This window comes from Lacerta agilis, chromosome 13 (genome assembly GCF_009819535.1).
Source record: "Lacerta agilis isolate rLacAgi1 chromosome 13, rLacAgi1.pri, whole genome shotgun sequence".
NCBI lineage: Eukaryota > Metazoa > Chordata > Lepidosauria > Squamata > Lacertidae > Lacerta > Lacerta agilis.
In genome coordinates this window covers 800,596-819,981 of record NC_046324.1, presented here as the reverse complement: position 1 = coordinate 819,981, position 19,386 = coordinate 800,596, and the positions used below count along the sequence as shown (strand labels likewise).

At 42.5% G+C, this 19,386-nt stretch overlaps 1 protein-coding gene across 3 annotated transcripts in view; it reads right to left on the bottom strand.

Moving 5' to 3' along the window:
* The window catches only part of CHRFAM7A (CHRNA7 (exons 5-10) and FAM7A (exons A-E) fusion), an 82,845-nt gene that overhangs the window by 30,963 nt on the left and 32,496 nt on the right, over positions 1-19,386 (bottom strand). For all 3 annotated transcript variants that reach the window (XM_033167441.1, XM_033167442.1, XM_033167440.1), the window contains exons 3-4: positions 8,702-8,746; positions 2,864-2,973 (exon numbers count right to left, since the gene is read on the bottom strand). In XM_033167441.1, the coding sequence (XP_033023332.1) occupies positions 2,864-2,973; positions 8,702-8,746 (155 nt within the window). The remainder of the gene's footprint in view (positions 1-2,863; positions 2,974-8,701; positions 8,747-19,386) is intronic.

Below are 19,386 nucleotides of genomic sequence, written 5' to 3'. Positions count from 1 at the left end.
ACATGAGTTTGGCCAAACTGCAAGAGGCAGTGAAGGATAGGCATGCCTGGTGTGCTCTGGTCCATGGGGTCACGAAGAGTCGGACACGACTGAACGACTGAACAAAAATGAAATCATCAAAACAAGGATTGCAAATAGTACAATAATGGACCTCTGAAAAGTAGAAACATGCATATGTACTCAGTACTTGGTTTGGGCCCCTTTTGTATCAATTACTGCCGCAATGTGGCATGGCATGGATGCTATCAGGCTGTGGCACTGCTGAGGTGTTATGGAAGGCCAGGATGCTTCAATAGCGGCCTTCAGCTCTTCTGCATTGCTCGGTCTCATAGAATCATAGAATCATAGAGTTGGAAGAGATCAGTCCAACCCCCTGCCAAGCAGGAAACACCATCAAAGCATTCCTCATATCTCTCATATCTCTCATCTTTCTCTTGACAATGCCCCACAGATTCTCTATGGGGTTCAGGTCAGGCAAGTTTGCTGGCCAATCAAGCACAGTAATCCCATGGGCATTGAACCAGGTTTTGGTACTTTTGGCAGTGTGGGTGGGTGCCAAGTCCTGCTGGAAAATGAAGTCAGCATCCCCATAAAGCTCGTCTGCAGAAGGAAGCATGAAATGCTCCAAAATCTCCTGGTAGACGGCTGCGTTGACCCTGGACTTAATGAAGCGCAGTGGACCAACACCAGCAGATGACATGGCTCCCCAAATCAACACAGACTGTGGAAACTTCACAGTGGACTTCAAGCATCTGGCATTGTGTGCCTCCCCATTCTTCCTCCAGATTCTGGGTCCTTGGTTTCCAAATGAGATGCAAAAGTTGCTCTCATCAGAGAAGAGGACTTGGGACCACTGAGCAACAGACCTGTTCTTTTTTTCTTTAGCCCAGGTAAGACGCTTCTGATGTTATTTCTTGTTCAGGAGTTGCTTGACAAGAGGAATACGACATTTGAAGCCCATCTCCAGGATCCGTCTGTGTGTGGTGGCTCTGGATGCACTAACTCCAGCCTCAGTCCACGCCTTGTGAAAGTCTGCAACACGTTTGAATGGTCCTTTCCTGACAATCCTCTCCAGGCTGCGGTCATCCCTGCTGCTTGTGCACCTTTTTCTTCCACATTTTCCCCTTCTGCATAACTTTCCAGTAATGTGCTTTGATACAGCACTTTGGGAACATCCAACTTCTTCCGCAATTACCTTTTGAGGCTTTCCCTGCTTGTGGAGGGTCTCAATGATGGTTTTCTGCACAGCTGTCAGGTCAGCAGCCTTCCCCATGATTGTGATTCCTACTGACCCAGACTGGGAGAGCATTTAAAGGCTCAGGAACCCTTTGCAGGTGTTATGGATTGAGTAGCTACTGCACCTTTTCACAATATTCTAATTTTCTGAGATTGTGAATTTGGGGTTTTCATCAGCTGAACGCCACAATCATCACAATTATGACAAATAAAGGCTTGACATCTCTCGCTTTGCATGTCATGAGTCTATCTCATATGTTAGTTTCACCTTTTAAGTTGAATTCCTGAAATAAATGAACTTTTCCACGATATTCTAATTTTTGAGTATCACCTGTATAATGCTGCTACTTCTCCCTTCCTGTTTGGTTGATTCCTTTTGAACAGATTATACCCCTCAATTCCTACATTTCAGTCATGAGTCTCATCCCACCAGGTTTCAGTAATGCCCACCAGATCATATTTGCCATCCTGTAATAAGAGCTCAAATGCTTGTTTCCCATACTCTGTGCATTTGTGTAGAGACAACTGAAACCATGAGTTGTTCCCTCCAGCTGCCTCCTTCTTGCATTTTCCTGCCCTTTAGCAGGTTTCAGCAGCAGCACCTCACTTTCCTGTGCATCAAAGAAGCTATTATCCCCAGTGCCAGGTGATCCCCTTTCATCTGTAACAGTGTCTCTCTCCTCCTCAGGATTTAGTTTAACACTCTCCTGATCGGGTTCACAAGAGTCTTAGCAAACACATTCTTGCCAACCGTTGTGAGATACAACCTATATCTTGCCAGAAGTTGTTCCTCGTGGAATTGGAACCATGGTCCAAGAAGCCAAACCTTTCCTGACAACATCACCTGGAAGCATGGACATAGTCAGGGGGGCAGGGGGCAGCTGCCCCCCCCATCAAGTAAATAAATAAAAATACTGAACTAACTGCTCTCCTTGCTCCTCAGCAAGGCGTCTGAGGTGAGGGCATGAAATCGATTTTGAAACTACAGTGACACAGCATGGCTCCTGACAGTCTTGCTTCTGTGTGTCACATTCTTCCAGGAATTTGTCTCCTGCATGGAGTAAACCTCCTCCTCCCTAGAGGCATCCCCCCTGCATCTCTATTCCAAGACAGTCCACTCTGGTATCGTGATAATTCCTTCATCTTGCCCAGTAGCTCAAAGTGTGGATAGGCAGGCCTCAAGCTGCTGTACTTTCTCTTCCAGCAAGGCAGCCAGCTTGCACTTGCTGCAGGTATAGTTTTGCACATTCTCCATCAGAAATGTAAACATGGCACAGGTGTTGCAGGTCACTGCAACAGCTCCCTCACCATCCGTGTCTCTTGGCCCTGCACACACGTTGAGGCCTCTTCCTCAAAACGCCCTTGCAAAGGGCCTTCTTACAAATCCTGGTTGTGAGCTCCCAGAAGCTGTATTTAGCTCAGTAGAACATAAAGAGATGGTACTTATTACTTGATGCTGCAGATTTGTGCTTAAATTGTCTTTGATCATGGATTTGAGACTGGTTTTATTGTATATTTTTTCTATGTCATCAGCTACCCTGTGCTCCTATCTTGGAGGGTATGAAAACTATGTATTATAACAACAACAACAACAACAACAACAACCTTTTGCACCATGTAGGCCTACCTGTTATATAGAAGGATATCTGGCTTCCATATCTGGCCATCGGGAAAACGGACGTTCTTCACTCCAGGATATTCTGACATATTCCACTGTAAATAGTAGTCTGTCCAGTACTGGTAAATTAGGAATAATAAGCAAACACGCACAGGTTAATTTAATTTTCTACTAGCAGTAGCTTGTTCCTTCCAGAGTATGGCAGAGTTAGGAATCAGATGAATGTCTTGCCTGGAACTCTCAAGAAGTGGCATTTTACTTGCAAAAAATACCCCAAATTCTACAAATTGCGCATTTAGCCACTGAGGCGGGGGTAGAGGGTGGGGAGAACAACTGAAGGCATTAAAATTTCATTTTTAGGTCACCCAGTTGCACACAGCAGCCTATAAAAGAAATGCCACTCTGCTTGTGACTTACAGTTTGTGCCATCTCAAGCATGAAATTGGAATATATATAATAAAGGTCCCAGAGAGGAAATAAGAAGCTGCCTCAGATGGTTCATCTAGCTCCGTATTCTCTCTTCTCTCCTGCAGCCTTCCCCAACAAGTGTCATTCAGGTGTTGTTCAGTTACAGTTCCTATCAGCCCCAGCATGGCTACTGGTAAGGGATCATGGGAATTGTAGTATGCAGGAAGTGGCTGGCACACCAGCCCCCCACTCATGGTGTCAGCCTGATGGTCAGCTTTAGAGATGAACCAAACAAACCAGGAGAGGCTAGGCAGGTTGGCCCTGCCAGAGAAGAAGCAATGCTCAGCCAGCTGGAGGATGAAGGTGTGGTGAGTGGCACATTAATAGAGGGGCTCAAGCTGGGTGGAGGAGAAAGGATGGAGATGGAGTGGTAGAATATGGAAAGAGTAAAGAGCTAGGCTCTTTAGCAAGCCTTGCCACAGTGACTTAGGACACAGCAGGAGAGAAAGGAAAAGGCAGCAGTTCTGGAGCTAGCCAGCCCAGTGGTAAGTCAAAGAAGAACATAAGAAGAGCCTTTAGCTGGATCAGGCCAATGGCCCATCTAGTCCAGCATCCTGTTCTTACAGTGGCTGACCAAATGCCCCAGTGGGAAACCCACAAGCAGGATTCAAGTACAAGAGCAGTCTCCCTTCCAGTGGCTTCCAGAACCAGCATTCAGAAGTATTGCTGCCCCCGACTGCGGAAGCAGAGCAGAGCCATCCTGGCTAGTAGCCATCACTAGCCTTCTCCTCCATCTAGGTTGGTGGACATCACTACTTCCTGTGGGAGTGAGTTCCATAGTTTAACCATGTTAGCTGAAGAAAGCAAGTGGCTTCTTACACACCTGATGATAGATGACTTAAGGGGGAAGCAAGAGTGCTTAGCTAAGCAGATCTCAGAAGGGCACTGGAGATGAAAAGAGCTCTAAACTCATCTGAGTGAAGAGCTCACAGGTTGTTTTCTGAAGGAAAGTTAAGTCCTGGGGCTCTGAAGACCCTTGAGATCCCTAGTGGGAGGGTGGAAGCTCTCACATAGTCTGACTTCATTCAGAGAGCATCAAGTGGAGAAGACTGCTCTACTCTCACCAGCAGTGAATCTGCAACATTTCATATAAGGGTCATTTCTCAGCCCTGTCTGGACCTTTTACACATTAAGCCCCCCCATTGCGGCATGTGATGTCACATGTTTGTATGCTGGGCACCCACAATGATGGGTGGAACCTGGTGCGCCTGACCTGAGTTGCTGTGCTCATGAAGCCTGACACTCCTGTGCAGATCCTGTTCTGCTAAGGAAGAGTTAACCCCAGCTTGCTTGGTGTTATTTACTGCTGGCTCACCCTTGTCACTGTAGGAATGTTAAGGATTGTAGGAAAGGATATATTGAATAAATATTATCCTTCCTTCTCTCACACTAGTGAGTGATGCAGCAGAGCAAATTCCCTTTAATTTGGCTGGAAGATAGTTTGCAGATTTGTTTGAATCTCTTAGTTAAGATTATTTCCTGGCGTCCCTTTTTATCCCCCTTTAAAGAATAAAGACACAATAGTCTTCCTGAGTAAAATAACAAAAAGTTTACTCACTTTTCAGTTCACGATTTGATCCCTGAAAAGCAGGCTTTTCTGAGTAGTTACATAAACAAAGGCAAGCAAGAGGCCACCTTCCAGCCCGGCAAGAGCACTTGAACAGAGATAAACATAATGCAGACAGAGGAGTCTGGCAGGCCACATTTGGCCTCTGGACCTGAGGCTCCTCATTCCTGCCATAAACGTTTGCAAGGCTCCTCCTCTTCCTTTGCATTGTGTTTATCTTGATTGCAGCCTTGTGAGCTACCAACCTCAAACAACGGGGGACAAAAAAACATGGTGGGCTGACGATCCTGTACTGATTTGCACTAACCAGACAGCTTCTGCGCAAGGTTAAGTGGAGATCACCTACTGCAGGTTCCTACTGTATAATTTCACATCAGTGCTCCAATCATTAGTTTTAGCTTCAAAAAGTCACACATTTCCCCCAGATGATTGTTTTGCTCCACGCAATGCACGAAAGCCTCATTCTAGGAAAATTTGACATCTCGTTTAGCTCCGTGGTTAGCTCCAATCTGCACTGTGCGTTTCCCTTTTGTTTGTATTGGGCAATTCTTTTGCAACTCAGTATGCTGTTTACAACCCTGCCAAAGCAGTGAATGACCAAAGCTGTGCTCCTGTGTGCCCTTCAGCTTTACAGATGTCAATTGCTGGAGGTCGACTCCAGTCAGGGTGCCCAGTGATTAGCTCTTGTCTCTCCCAGTGCTTGTGACACTGATTGCCTGGGTTCTTCCAGGACCAATTTTTAAAGCTGATGAAAAGTTTTCTTACTTTTATAAATAACTTGTGCCTTTTCCACATCTTCTTTTAAAATACAATGGCAGCAAAAGGCAGATTTCTTTTTTCATCTCATCAACATCAGTCAGCCAATACGTTTAACCATGCAACACATAGTTAAACCATGGAACTCACTGCTGTGGGAGGCGGTAATGGCTACTGAGCTAGATGGCTTTGTAACAAAAATAAATATATGAATAAAAGACCTATCCATGTGACGCTGACAAAAAACCCTGTACAAACACTATGCAACAGAACGAAAGATCATTACCCCCTCCTCTCACTCCCCCCCATAAAGTACATTGGTACCTCATTTTGAGTCTGCCTCATCGAGCGTCCATTTTGTTGAACATCCATGGCAAACCCGGAAGTACCAGAACAGGTTACTTCCGGGTTTGCCGCTCAAGCATGCGCAGAAGCGCAAACCGCTCCGTGTGTGCGCGCAGAGCGGCGCTTGGTCATGCACCCTTTTCGTCTAGCGTCCGGGGCTCCGGAATGGATCCTGGTTGCAAAACAAGGTACGACTGTATATAACAGTGTCTCATACTGAATGCAAATGAACTGTGAAAAAGACTATGAATTGAAAGCGGAAACACTATAGGTACCCCTTTTTGCTTATTTGTCACAGAAGAAAATCTTTAATAAAAAGTATAAAAAGAGGGTTAGAGAAATTCATGGAGGAGATGGCTGTCAAAGGCTACTGGCTAGCCCGGATGGCTCTGCTCTGCCTCCACCGTGGGAAGCAGCAATGCTTCTGAATGCCAGTTGCTGGAAAACAAGACGGGGAGAGCACCCTTCTTTCCCCCTTTTCTTCCTAATGGAACACTAATGTCTCAACAAACGAAACTGATATGTAGAAAACGTAACTTGAAAAAAGAGACATAAACCAAGGAATCTTTAATAAAAACATGTTTTTAAAAATCCTGCTTGTATACTCATATTTCACATAATCTAACTCAAAGTAGTGCAAAAGCCTTGTCTTTGTTATTCAATAAATGCTTCCCAGTTTGTTTCAAAAATATCTTGCCACTGTCTTTTTCTGGTTTATTTTTATAAAATGTGTAAATTTTGTCATTGACACAATTTCCCAGTGTTTATCAATCCATTCTATTGATTGGTGTGGTTTGTAATCTTCACTTGCTTGCATACAGTAACCTTGATGCTTTCAACATATATGAGATAAGTTCCTTGTGTCCATTCCATACAATGCAATGTTTTTTTAAATCATATGTTGATAAAAGTGCTGTGAGTGCCAGCACAAAATGGATGCCATGGGCAGCAAAAACAGAGGGTGGTACTTGGGACTGGGGAGGACTGTAAAAAGAAAGGGGGGCCTTGCATATATGTAGCTGGTCTCATATTAAACTCTCAACTTTTCCCCATTTTTAAAATATACTGGTGTTTCCACCACATATGAAAATAAGTTTTTTGGCATTTCCAATAATTGAATAGTTCTTTATCTTCCACAGTGTCCCCTGTTCTGCATTCTGTAACCCTCCCCTCACTTTGTTTAAAATGGAGTTGTGTAAATACACTTCTTGTCAATTTCTAGTAACACAGTTATGTCACTGTGTCCTGCTGCTCAAAGCCCCGTGCAACATCTGAAATACAGTCAGTTGTGAGCAAAGAGCTCTTTGATGTAACTGATGGTTGATACTGAAGGTGTTATGTACTGAGCTTGGATCCTAGAACAATAGGCAGTTAGGATCCTAGAAGGCAGCAACTTGATTGGTCTGCAGAAGCCACCCAATCCGGCTCCAGAAGGAAGTCAATCAGCAACTTGATTGGTCTGCAGAAGCCACCCAATCCGGCTCCAGAAGGAAGTCAATCAGCAACCTGATTGGCCTGCAGGAGCAGCCCAATCAGGCTCCAGGAGTAGAGTTGAATCAGCCAATCATGCAGGACCCATTGTATAAGTAATGTATATATAGCCAGAGGTTTTTTGGGGGGGGGGGAAACTCACTCACTCACTGATGACCATGAGCTGAAATAAAGAGCATGAAATCAACACTCAACTCTGAGTATATTTTAGAAGGAAATGAATGCAGTGAAAAAAGTGGAGGGATGGAAAAAGGGAGTAGAAACCTATGAAGTTAACTTCCGGATTCAGATGCCTTCAGTAGGCCTTGTGAGCACTCCTTGCTTTAGATTAAGGGATGTTTTCTCATTTGATATGTGTATAATCCATGTCAGTGGCAGATCTTGGGGCTTCAAATTTCAGTGGTGCTCGGTACAACACCAACATTTGGCACACACACCCCACCTCCCACCTTCCATTACACATCGTAGTTGTGGCGCCACCGGAGGAAGGTGAAAGTTGATGCTGTCCATTTGGGACAACATCTGACAGCTGGCCTACCATAGCAGTCGGGATTTCACAAGAGTGGACAGCTGACGTACTGACACACTCAGCCTCTCTGGCCATATTTGACAGCTGGCATGCAGTAGTGATTGATGTTTGACACTCTCTGATATACATCTTACAATGGAAAAGAATCAATATTTTATTAAATGAGTTCATTCACTAAGCCAATCACAAGAAACAAATATTGGGCTTGTCATATTCTGTTAGTCTTTAAGGTCTTTTTGCTGTTTTAATGTGGAACATCTGCTTTGCATGCAGAAGGTCCCAGGTTCAATCCCCAGCATCTCTATGTAGGACTGGGGAAAAACTCCTGCCTGTAAAACTGGAGAGCTGCTGCAAGTCAGTGTGGACGATACTGAACTAGATGGACCATTAGTCTGACTTGATATATAGCAGCCTTTTGTGTCTCTGCAGTTTCACTTTCCATGGTGCCCACATGTTTCTTTTAAAGGGAGGAGCTGTAGCTTCATGGTAGAGCATCTGCTTTGCATGCAGAATGTCCCAAATTTAATCCCCAACATCTCTGGGAAGGGCTGGGGTGTCCCCTGCTTGAAGTGCCAGAGAGCAACTGCTAGCCAGTGTAGACAATATGGAGCTAGATCTTGGCATATGAGAACTTCCTAAGTTACTGATAAAATCACCCTCTTAAAGGAATCTTCTGAACTTTAGCACTCACCATGTGCAGCCAAATGTTGGTGGTTAAAACTTGGTTCTTTTCATCCTGCCAAAGGAAAGGAAAGGAACAAATCAATGTTGATTGCTGTTGTCTTTATTTTTTAAAAAAAGCTGTTATGAAGAGTTAGTGAAATACCTTTCCTCTGCTATGAATCTTAAATACCTGCCTGCTCAAAACCAAAGGATTCAGCTTGAAAGGCATCTAGTTCCTTCATAATACCTTGCATCAAGCACTTTCAGAAATAGGTCACTGACTAACGTGAACTATCATTCTAGTTGATGCGGGGCATCAGGCTATTTATTGCTTATGTGACAGCTCAACCAGATCCTCTAGGGCAGGGATAGGTGCAGGCTTTTCAGATCAACTCTGGTTTTTTTTTTTTTTAATAGAGTCCCAAGATCTACTGGAAGTGGAAAAAGCACACAGCTAGAATGAATGAACTGGGTTCCTTTGCACACATTCTGAACCTAAGTTATTCTCTGCCATGCCAGACCTTAACTGGGGCCACAGTCCTTGGGCACAAAAAGCCCATTCCTGGTTAGCATTCTTCATTTCAGCTGCTTAATTGCCATGGCAAAAGTCATTTCATTGTTAAACAATTTGGAAGTCCAGAAACACTCCTTGATCAACTGTAAATCACTCAGAGATTCCACTCTGCCTCCTGCCCAACCCTTCTCTGGAGAGTCATCAGGTGAACTTGGAGACCAGAAGCAGCCAGCAGGGTGCGCTCCGGCTGTTACTGGAGTACAGTTGCCATCATCCTTGACTGTTAGCTATGTTGGCTGAGGCTGCTGCAAGTTGGAGTCCAAAAACATCTGGAGAGTGCCATGTTGGCTACCCCTATCCTAGGCTGAGAGCTGCTTTCTGACACTGAACACATGAACTCCCCACCAACTGAATCCACAAAGCCCAGGAGAAATTAGGGATGTTTACATGTGTTCAGTGAAGACATGAGAGGGACTGGTGGTGCTCACCCATCCTGTACTCTAATGCTGCTGTGTCTACTGGCCACACACCCTTGGCAGGTATACACTTGACATTGCTAAGAAATAAGGATCATTTCCACATGTGTCCACTTATAATTCAATTTCACCACATTTCTGCATTAATAAGATTTATTTTCAAAAAACCCAACAACTGTACAATTTATTTAAATATGTATTTCTAAATACACTTTCTCTCAAACTGCATGTGTTGGGGTTTTGTTTTTTTTAATGCAGTTTTCATTTTCTTTTCTTCTTAACTGCACCATAAAAGCTGAATGGGTCAGTTCCACTCTAGTCCAGAAGGTGTGGAAAGATTCCTCAAGAACTCTTAATAAAAAGGGGGTGGTCTTAGATGGTGGGAGGGAGAGGCTGAAAGATATGTTTGGACTTCCGGTTTGGCGCCGGCCATGTCAGTCGGGAGCTGAAGAGCTCCGGTTCCTCGGGGGTTTTGGGGTTACCGTACCCGCGCTACGGGCCCCCTAAAGCCACGGGAAGCGCGTCCTGTGGACAGGCGGTCTTGTGGGCTCCAAGACGTGCCGTCCCCGCTCCCGATTGACCCTCGTAAGGGGGGAAATCGGGCGAGCGAGGCTCCGGCACGGAGCTGAAGAGACTACTGCTCCCTGAGGAACGAAGCACCGATCCTGACAGATCCGAGCGCCCAGCTCTTCTTAATTGGATTACAAAATAGAAGCTCTGTGAGTAGCATCTTTAATTGACTTTCAAATATAAAAAAGGAATTTGGACTTGCAGAGAGAACGTAAAAAGGAAGCCCGTTCTCTTGGACTGCTTAACAGATCAAGGTAATGGCAAAGGAGCTAAGCCGCGAACTAGCGGGAAAAAGTTTGCTAGTTTTGCTGAACTTTTTCAAAGTTGTTTAAATCGTTGTATAAGACTTAATAACAAGGAATATGGCAAAAGAAGACACCGCTCGCCCTCTGGATAGGATCCCGGGTCAGTAGCGGGCTGCGTTACTTTGTTGCCGTTTGTTTTGCTACTGTTTACTGGCGGAGACATTTTAACTTCTTTGTGGCTGGCTACAGTTACTTTTACGGACTTGGTGGTTACATTGCAAGAAGAATAGCAAAGTACTGCCTTGGGCTGCTTTAAGGATTAACTTTTCTTGACTTTTGATGAACTTTAAAACTTTTTTGAAACTTTTGAAACTTAAGCCTAAAATTTGAACTGTTGGTTGGAACTGCTTGGGACTCCTGGCTCTGATGTCCCTTTGTTCTCTGAACTAGTATGTTGGCCACCTGGTGTTTACTTTTGGGATTGTTTTGGTTTTGATTCCTGTGAATGTCTGAAACAATTACAGCAACTGAAGTGACCTTGAAATACCAGCTGCAGAGTGTACAGGAGATGCAAGATAGCACAAGAGCCAAAGTAAAAGAAGGACGCAAAGCTTCAATATCAGCAACTATTCAAGAGCAGATGGCGTCTGCTATTGAGAAATTAAATGCTAGTATTTTGGATTTGACAGAAAGGTTGGGAAAAGTAGGAGAAGACGTGAAACAAACACAGACCTCAGTGAACACAGCTACAGAAAAACTACAAGCTGAAATAAAGGACTCCACTCAGAGACTGAAAAAATCTATTGGTGCAATTGAGGAAGGAGTCAGGAAAAATAGAGAAGAAATTGATAAAATTGGTAAAGAGGTGATAGTCTTAAAAAAGGAAACAGAGGAATTTAAAGAAGTTAAGGAGAAAATAAAAATAGTGGAGACGAAATTGGACAATATTGATGTGGAAAAAATTGGATTATAGCAAAAGAACGTAGAAGAAACTCTTGCCTTTCTGCAACTCCGAGAGAGAGAAGGGAACCTTCGTCTAAGAGGACTCCCAGAATTGGAGAAGGACAGTTTGAAGGACTTTATAGTGAATGAATTTTCAACATTCTGGGAGCTGGAGGAGACTGAAGTTTCAGCATCCATAGTGAAGGCCTTTAGATTTGGATCCAAAGGAAAGAAAAGTTCCAAAGTGGTCAATGATTGTTTGATTGTACTTCAGAATAGATATCAACGAGACCATATTTTGGACCTTCATTACAAGAATAACCTGGTGGTACAACAGAAGAAAATCATAATTTTTAAAGATATCCCCAGATATTTCCTTGACAAGAGAGTAATTTATAACGACTTGGCCTCAGAGTTGAGAGTGAGGAAGATTCCCTATAGTTGGGAGTTTCCAGAAGGCCTCGCATTCACATTTAAAGAGAAAAAAATAAGGATAAAATCCCCGGCTGACAAACAAAATTTTTTGGACAAACACCTGGAAGACTTTAAAGGTTCTGCACTAGATCCGGCTAGTTTCTTTAGACTTCCAGGAACTATACCATTTCCATTGCCAGGGGGACCAAGACCAGAAGTTGCAGAAGAAGACAAGAAAGGAGAGGCATCTGGAGGACAGGAGTAGAAGATGGCCCTGAAACTGATGACATGGAATGTTCGGGGATTGAACCAGAGACCGAAGAGACACAGAGTTTTTCATAGTTTGGAAAAGAAGAAATTGGACATTGTTTGCTTACAGGAGACCCATGTAGTCCGACAACACAGAAGGATTTTACAAAATAAAAAGTTAGGCCAGGAATTTATTTCATCTGACAAAGTCAAGAAGAGAGGTGTCGTAATTTATGTAAAAGAAAAATACAGCCCAAGACAGCTATTCAAAGATGAAGAAGGGAGATACATTTCCATTGAAATTAAGGTACAAGGCGAAAAAAATCTAATTCTGGGACTTTATGCACCAAATGATGGAAAGTCAATTTTTTATTAAAAGATTCATGACTTGCTACTGGACTATTTGGATTACAAAATAGTGTGCCTCGGTGATTTTAATGGAGCAGTTTCCACGTTAATGGATAGATCTCAAAGGACAAAAATTACAAATGATGGGAAACTGCCAAAAACTTTTTTCGAAATGGTGGACAATTTGAATTTGGTGGATGCCTGGAGATTGAGAAACCCAACCGAAACAGAGGCAACTTATTTCTCAGAACCTCAGAAGTCATGGTCGAGAATAGATTACATCTGGATTTCAAATGAATTGGCACCAAAAATACAAAAAGCAGAAATTGGTCCTAAGACTTGTTCAGATCATAACCCTGTACAATTGAATTTAAAAGTTATTTCCAAGGATTCTTTCAGATGGAGAATGGATGATGCATTGATGAGAGATGCCAAGTTGATAGAAAGAGCTGCAAAAAAGATGAAGGAATATTTTCAAATCAATTTGAACACTGATGTGGAAAAGAGAATAGTATGGGACGCAAGTAAAGCGGTGATGAGAGGGTTCCTCATAAGTGAAAAAACAAAAAAGAAGAAGCAGCAAAATGCAGAAATGGAAAGATTTTTGAGATTAATTAAAGGAAAAGAAAAAGAATTAAGAGGACACCCTAAAAGTCAAAAAATCCAGAAAGAAATTAAATACCTGCAGTCCCAATACGCAAAAATTTTGAATCAAGAACTTGAATGGAAGATAAAATTGATGAAGCAAAGAACTTTTGATTCTGCAAATAAATGTGGAAAGTTGTTAGCTTGGCAGCTGAAAAAAAGGCAAAAAGTAAATACCATCAATAATTTGGTACTTAATAGAAGAAGTATGGAGAATCCAGAGGAAATTAGATGGTGTTTTCAAAGATTTTACAAACAATTGTATAAGGAAGATAAAATAGAAGAATGGGAGATAGACCAGTTTCTGGAAAAAAATGGATTACATGAAGTCCCAGAAGATAAAATAAATATGCTCAACCACCTGATTTCTGCGCAAGAGATAGAAGAAGCAATTAATAACAAGCAATTAATAACATAATATAAGGAAGATAAAATAGAAGAATGGGAGATAGACCAGTTTCTGGAAAAAAATGGATTACATGAAGTCCCAGAAGATAAAATAAATATGCTCAACCACCTGATTTCTGCGCAAGAGATAGAAGAAGCAATTAATAACATGCAGATAGGAAAGGCACCAGGACCGGATGGACTAACTGCAAAGTATTACAAATCATTAAAAGATTGGCTGTTACAGCCTTTAAAGGAAGTTTGCAATGATCTACTAGAAGGAGGTAGGGCACCGGAGACATGGAAAGAGGCCTATATCACACTGATTCTGAAACCAGATTCTGACAAGACTTTGATGAAAAATTACCGCCCAATCTCGCTTTTAAATGTGGATTACAAAATATTTGCTAATGTCATGGCTATGAGATTAAGAAGAGTGCTGAAGGACTATATTCATAAAGACCAAGCAGGTTTTTTACCAGGGAGACAAATAAATAATAACACGAGAATCATTGTGGACATTTTAGAGAAACTGGAAAAAATATAAATACGGATGCAGCACTGATGTTCATTGATGCAGAAAAAGCTTTTGACAATATATCTTGGACTTTTATGAAGAAAAATTTAGAAAAGATGGGAGTTGGTGAGCGATTCCTTAATGGCATCAATGCCATTTATACTGAACAAAAAGCAAAAATCATAATTAACAGTGTGATATCGGAGGAAATTAGAGTAGAGAAAGGAACAAGGCAAGGGTGCCCTATCTCCCCTTTGTTGTTTATTACAGTCCTGGAGGTCCTCCTGAATATGATAAGACTGGAAAAACAGATTAAAGGAATAAAGGTGGGTGAGAAGGAATATAAATTACGAGCCTATGCAGATGATTTGATGTTATCCCTACAAGAACCCGAAAGCAGTGTCCCCAAAGCCTTAGAAATAATTGAACTTTTTGGACGTGTAGCCGGCTTTAAATTAAATAAGGTGAAGACCAAAGTATTGACTAAAAATTTGAATCCTGTGCAGACACAGAAATTACAGGATTGTACTGGCCTTAATTTCGTTTAAAAAGTAAAATATCTAGGAGTCAACTTAACTGCAAAGAATCTAAACCTGTTCAAGGATAATTATGAAACAGTGTGGGCCGAGATAAAAAGAGACTTAGAGATATGGACAAGACTGAAACTTTCACTGATGGGCAGAATAGCTGCCGTTAAGATGAATGTATTACCAAGGATGCTGTTTTTATTCCAAGTGATCCCAATTTTAGATAAACTAGACTGTTTTAAGATATGGCAAAAGGATTTGACGAAGTTTATCTGGCAGGGGAAGAAGCCAAGAATTAAATTTAAGATATTAACGGACTCTAAGGATAGAGGAGGTTTCGCCCTGCCAGATTTAAGGATTTATTTTGAAGCGGCGGCCTTTTGCTGGCTGAAGGATTGGTTTAAATTAGACAATACAGATGTGTTAGACTTGGAAGGTTTTGATAACGTGTTTGGGTGGCATGCATATCTTTGGTATGATAAGGTAAAGGCCCACAAAGCTTTTAAGAATCATAGAAAAGCCCTTTATCATGTTTGGATGAGAAACAAAGACTTACTGGAGAAAAAGACTCCTAGATGGATTTCACCTGTAGAGGCCAAGGCGTATAAAAGACCTAATATGTCTGCAAGATGGCCAAGATACGTGGATATACTGCAGCAAGAAGGTGAGAATTTTAAGTTGAAAAGTTATGATCAAATGAAAGAAGAAGTCACCGACTGGCTGCAGTATCATCAAATCTATGAGATTTTTAGATTAGACAAAAAAACTGGTTTTCAAATAGAAAAATCAAAGCTGGAAACAGAGTTAATTGAACCGAACTCTAAAAACCTTTCCAGGATGTACAATTTGTTGCTAGAGTGGCATACAAAAGATGAATTGGTTAAATCAGCAATGATAGATTGGGCAAAAGATGTTGGACATAATATCATGATGGATGACTGGGAGAAGTTGTGGAAGGAAGGTATTAAATTTACTGCTTGTAATGTATTAAGAGAAAATATTATGAAAATGATATATAGATGGTATTTGACACCAGTGAAGTTAGCTAAGATATATCATGTTACAAGTAATATGTGTTGGAAATGCAAAACTGTGGAAGGTACCTTTTATCATATGTGGTGGACATGCCCAAAGGTTAAGGCTTTCTGGGAGAAGATTTATAATGAACTTAAGAATGTAATGAAAATTACTTTTAGTAAGAAACCAGAAGCCTGCCTTTTGAGCATGACCAATCATGAGATACCCAGTCAGGATAGAGTGTTTTTTATGTATGCCACAACAGCTGCTAGAATTTTACTTGCAAGAAACTGGAAAGGTGAAGAGATCCCGACAGTGGAAGAATGGCAGATGAAGCTAATGGACTTTATGGAACTCGCTGAACTGACCGCGAGACCAGAGGGAGGAGAAGGTGCAACAGGATTGGAAGAAATTTAAGGACTATTAAAAAAATCGTGAAAAGCTAGATATTTGAAGCAGAATTGGCTTGTTTAATTGGCTTTAGCTAGTTGATGTTAGACGAAAATAGTACACAAGAAGCAATGTTATGAATGGTTTAAAATATTTAGAAATGTTTAAGGATATGTTGTTTAAGTAATGAATTATATATGATTAGTTAGTATCTTAAAGATTATTAAGAATAGTGGTGAATGTTAAGAAAATAGTTATAAAGTTACCAAAGTATATTAATATTGAACGCAGTTGAGGGAACGGGGGAAGTCCCCTACAGAAGATAGAAACTAGAATTAAACAATGATACTTTCAATGTTCCAGTCTAGGTATGTGTAAGTTTTCTTTTGTTGTTTTTTATGTTGTTTTAGTATGTTTGATGTGTTTTTCTTTATTATTTGTCAATTGTTTTTGTTTTATTTGTTTGATATGTTAGTTGTTTAATATAGAAAATAAAAATCTTATAAAAAAAAAAAAGAAAGATACGTTGATGTATCTCATCCTTTGAGATACAAAAAATCTCATAGGAGAACTTTTGGTTCAACTCCAGTCTCCTGCCTCTCAGGACTAGCCCCAAACTAGAATGAGAGCAAGCAGGTCATCCTCTGAGGCTTTCACTGTCACCAACCCTACATGTGTGGAGACCAAGTGAAGACAGAGGCTCTGACAAAAAGAAGAGCTGATCTAGACCCATCATAATTAAGACAGAGAAATCTATGTTACAGAGGCATGATGGCAACAAGTGAATACCGACTGACCCATCCACAGCTGGATCTAGCATCTGCCCATGCATACCTATGTATAGCTTAACAATGAATACAAATACAAATGTTCCATATGGGCAACAGACCAAGCAAATTAGCCTCTGGATTTGGGTTTGTAGGTCAATTTGGCGTCTGTGCCTCCCAGCTCAGGTGTCCTCTTTGGTGGATATTTTGTCCACGAAGGTTAACAGCAGCTGTACCCACAGTCCATCTGTCACGAGTAAGCACTGCCTTTCAGCCAAATGGTTATTTAAGAACCTTGGTGGAAATGGACTTCCTTTACCACCAGGACTCCCCATTGATGCCTGAGGAAAACAATCCATCACTCTTTATTTGTGTTCTGTTTCCTTGATGGCTTTGTTCATAATGGCTTCCTAAAGGTGTGGCTTGTTACCACAGCGATTCACAACCATACCTCATCCATGTTAATGGCAACATTATTACTTTCCATGCATACAGCAATGGTGTAATTCATCAGACAAGCAAATGGCTATTGAAGGGAGTAAAAATTGAATAAATGAAAACCCTGCTTTCCAAGGGGATGAATCCATTAAGCCTTTAACACCTGCCTATTTAATGACATCCTCAGAAAAGCTCCACGTTGGCTGCCCAGATGCTTCTGAAACCAACTCAAGGTGCCAGTGCTAACTTTAAAGCAGAACGGGAGGGGGGTGAGCGGCCCTCCAGATGTTCTTGGACTCCAGTTTCCATGAACATCAGACAATCTGCCAATGGTTTGTTGGAGGGAGAGTTGGTTGGCATCCAACTGTCTTGGGAGACAATGGAAGAGTGTGGCTTTGGGAGTGAAGTCAAACTATTGGAGAGTTACAGAACCTGCTGGGGCTGTAGAGACTGATACGGGAGAGAGATGCTTTCTGGCAGCTGGGGCAGGTGAAGGCATCTGGTTGTGCTGATGCAATTATGCTGTGGCATTTCTTCTTTCTGTGCTCCTCCCACTAGTCATTACATCTCTGGTCACTGCTGTAGATACATGACCTGACTGATTGTCTCTAGGCACTGCGGTCTTCTGCAAGGTATTCCCACGTGACAGTGTTAATGTTGCAAGGCTTCATATCTCATTTGCAGTCTTTTTTTTTATAATGCAGAGGTGGTCTGTCCTCAAGGATCCTGACATCTTCCATTCTGTGGACATGAGCAAGCCAGCATAGATGTCACTGAGACAGGAGTGTGAATGTGCTGGGAATGTGGGCTTAGGGGAGCACATCTTGGTTTGAGACTGTGTCAAGAGAAGGCCCTCTTGGTCATTTCACCACCCTCAAAAGTCTGTGGGTGGCAGTTAAGGACAGGGCATTCTCTGTAGCAGCCCCTAAGCTGTGGAATCTCCTCCTCATTGAGGTGCATCTGGCTACTTCATTGTATTGCTTTGCTCATACGTTGAAGACACACCTCTTTAACCAGGCCTTTGACACCTAGGAGAGATAGAGTAGAGCTGATGTCTTGGACTGGCTGGATGCAGAGGAGTGGGGGGAGGCATCAGGTGGGAAGCCCCTAGGGGAAGAAGTGGTGGTCGGGTGATGATAAGTGGTCAGAGGGAGAAGAAGGAGCAGACTGGGAAGAGGAGGTGTTTCAAGCAGAAGAGGTAATGGGGTTTACGGAGCAGGAAGAGCCTGTGACAGAGAGCAGCTCAGACTCCGAGGCTGGAGAGGAGAATGGCCAAGAAGCAGAGCTGAGACAGCCTGCTGAAGAATCCAGGGAGTCTCCCCCTCCTGCTACAACCAGCTCCCCTAGAACAGAGATTGGTTGTGCACGGACACAGTTTGTGAATGCTTGGGAAAGACCCTGGATAGGAGAAGCCTTAGAAAGTGATGGGAAGGTGGGGACTTCAGTCCTCACCACTGCTTTGTTGGGGCAAGACCTACTGGGAAGAGTTGCTGGGGTCACTAGACCTGCATTGTTTTGCTTCATTTGAATAAAGAGCTACCTTCACGTACAACATGCTTTTCATTGCTGACCTATACCTGACTCCAGCTCCTGGCAGAGGCAGAAGCAGAGATATAGTGATGGGCAGGGTGGGTGTATTTTTATATTGTTGCCCCCTGCCCTGGAACCTTGTGCTTGAAGGGCTGGTAAGTGAAGTGGGACTCAAATACCTGAAGGAGCACCTCTCACAACGCTAGCCTGCCCATGTCTTAAGATCCACCATGTGGGTCTTGCCCCGTCACTGGGTGAAGTTTGTGGTGTGGCCACAAGGGATAGAGACTTCTCATCCACTGGATAATGTTTGTGATGTTGGTGCCAGGTCAAAAGTCACTTATTTGTCCAGGTTTTGTGCTTAGTCTGACCTGTCTGCTGGCTGCCTGTAGTGTTTTTATTTACGAGAATGCTGCTTTGTTTAAAAATGTGTTATATTGGATTTCTTTTGTTTTTCCTTTATCCCCAGGTACCACTTGCCCTCTGAGGGTAACAGGAGAGGAGGGCAGGCAAGGAGGTGAGGACACCATCCTATACCGGCCTGTGGATCAGTTCAGAGCTGCCCTCCTGCTGCTCTTTTCCTTCTCCATTCATGTTCCAAAGAATTAAAAGTTCCTGCATTTTCCCAGGAAGAAGACTTAAGACAACTTATTAGGTGGTTTTTAAAAAAGGTTGCATTTACTGGAGAGAAGTGACTAGTGGGGTGCCACAGGGTTCTGTCTTGGGCCCAGTCTTAT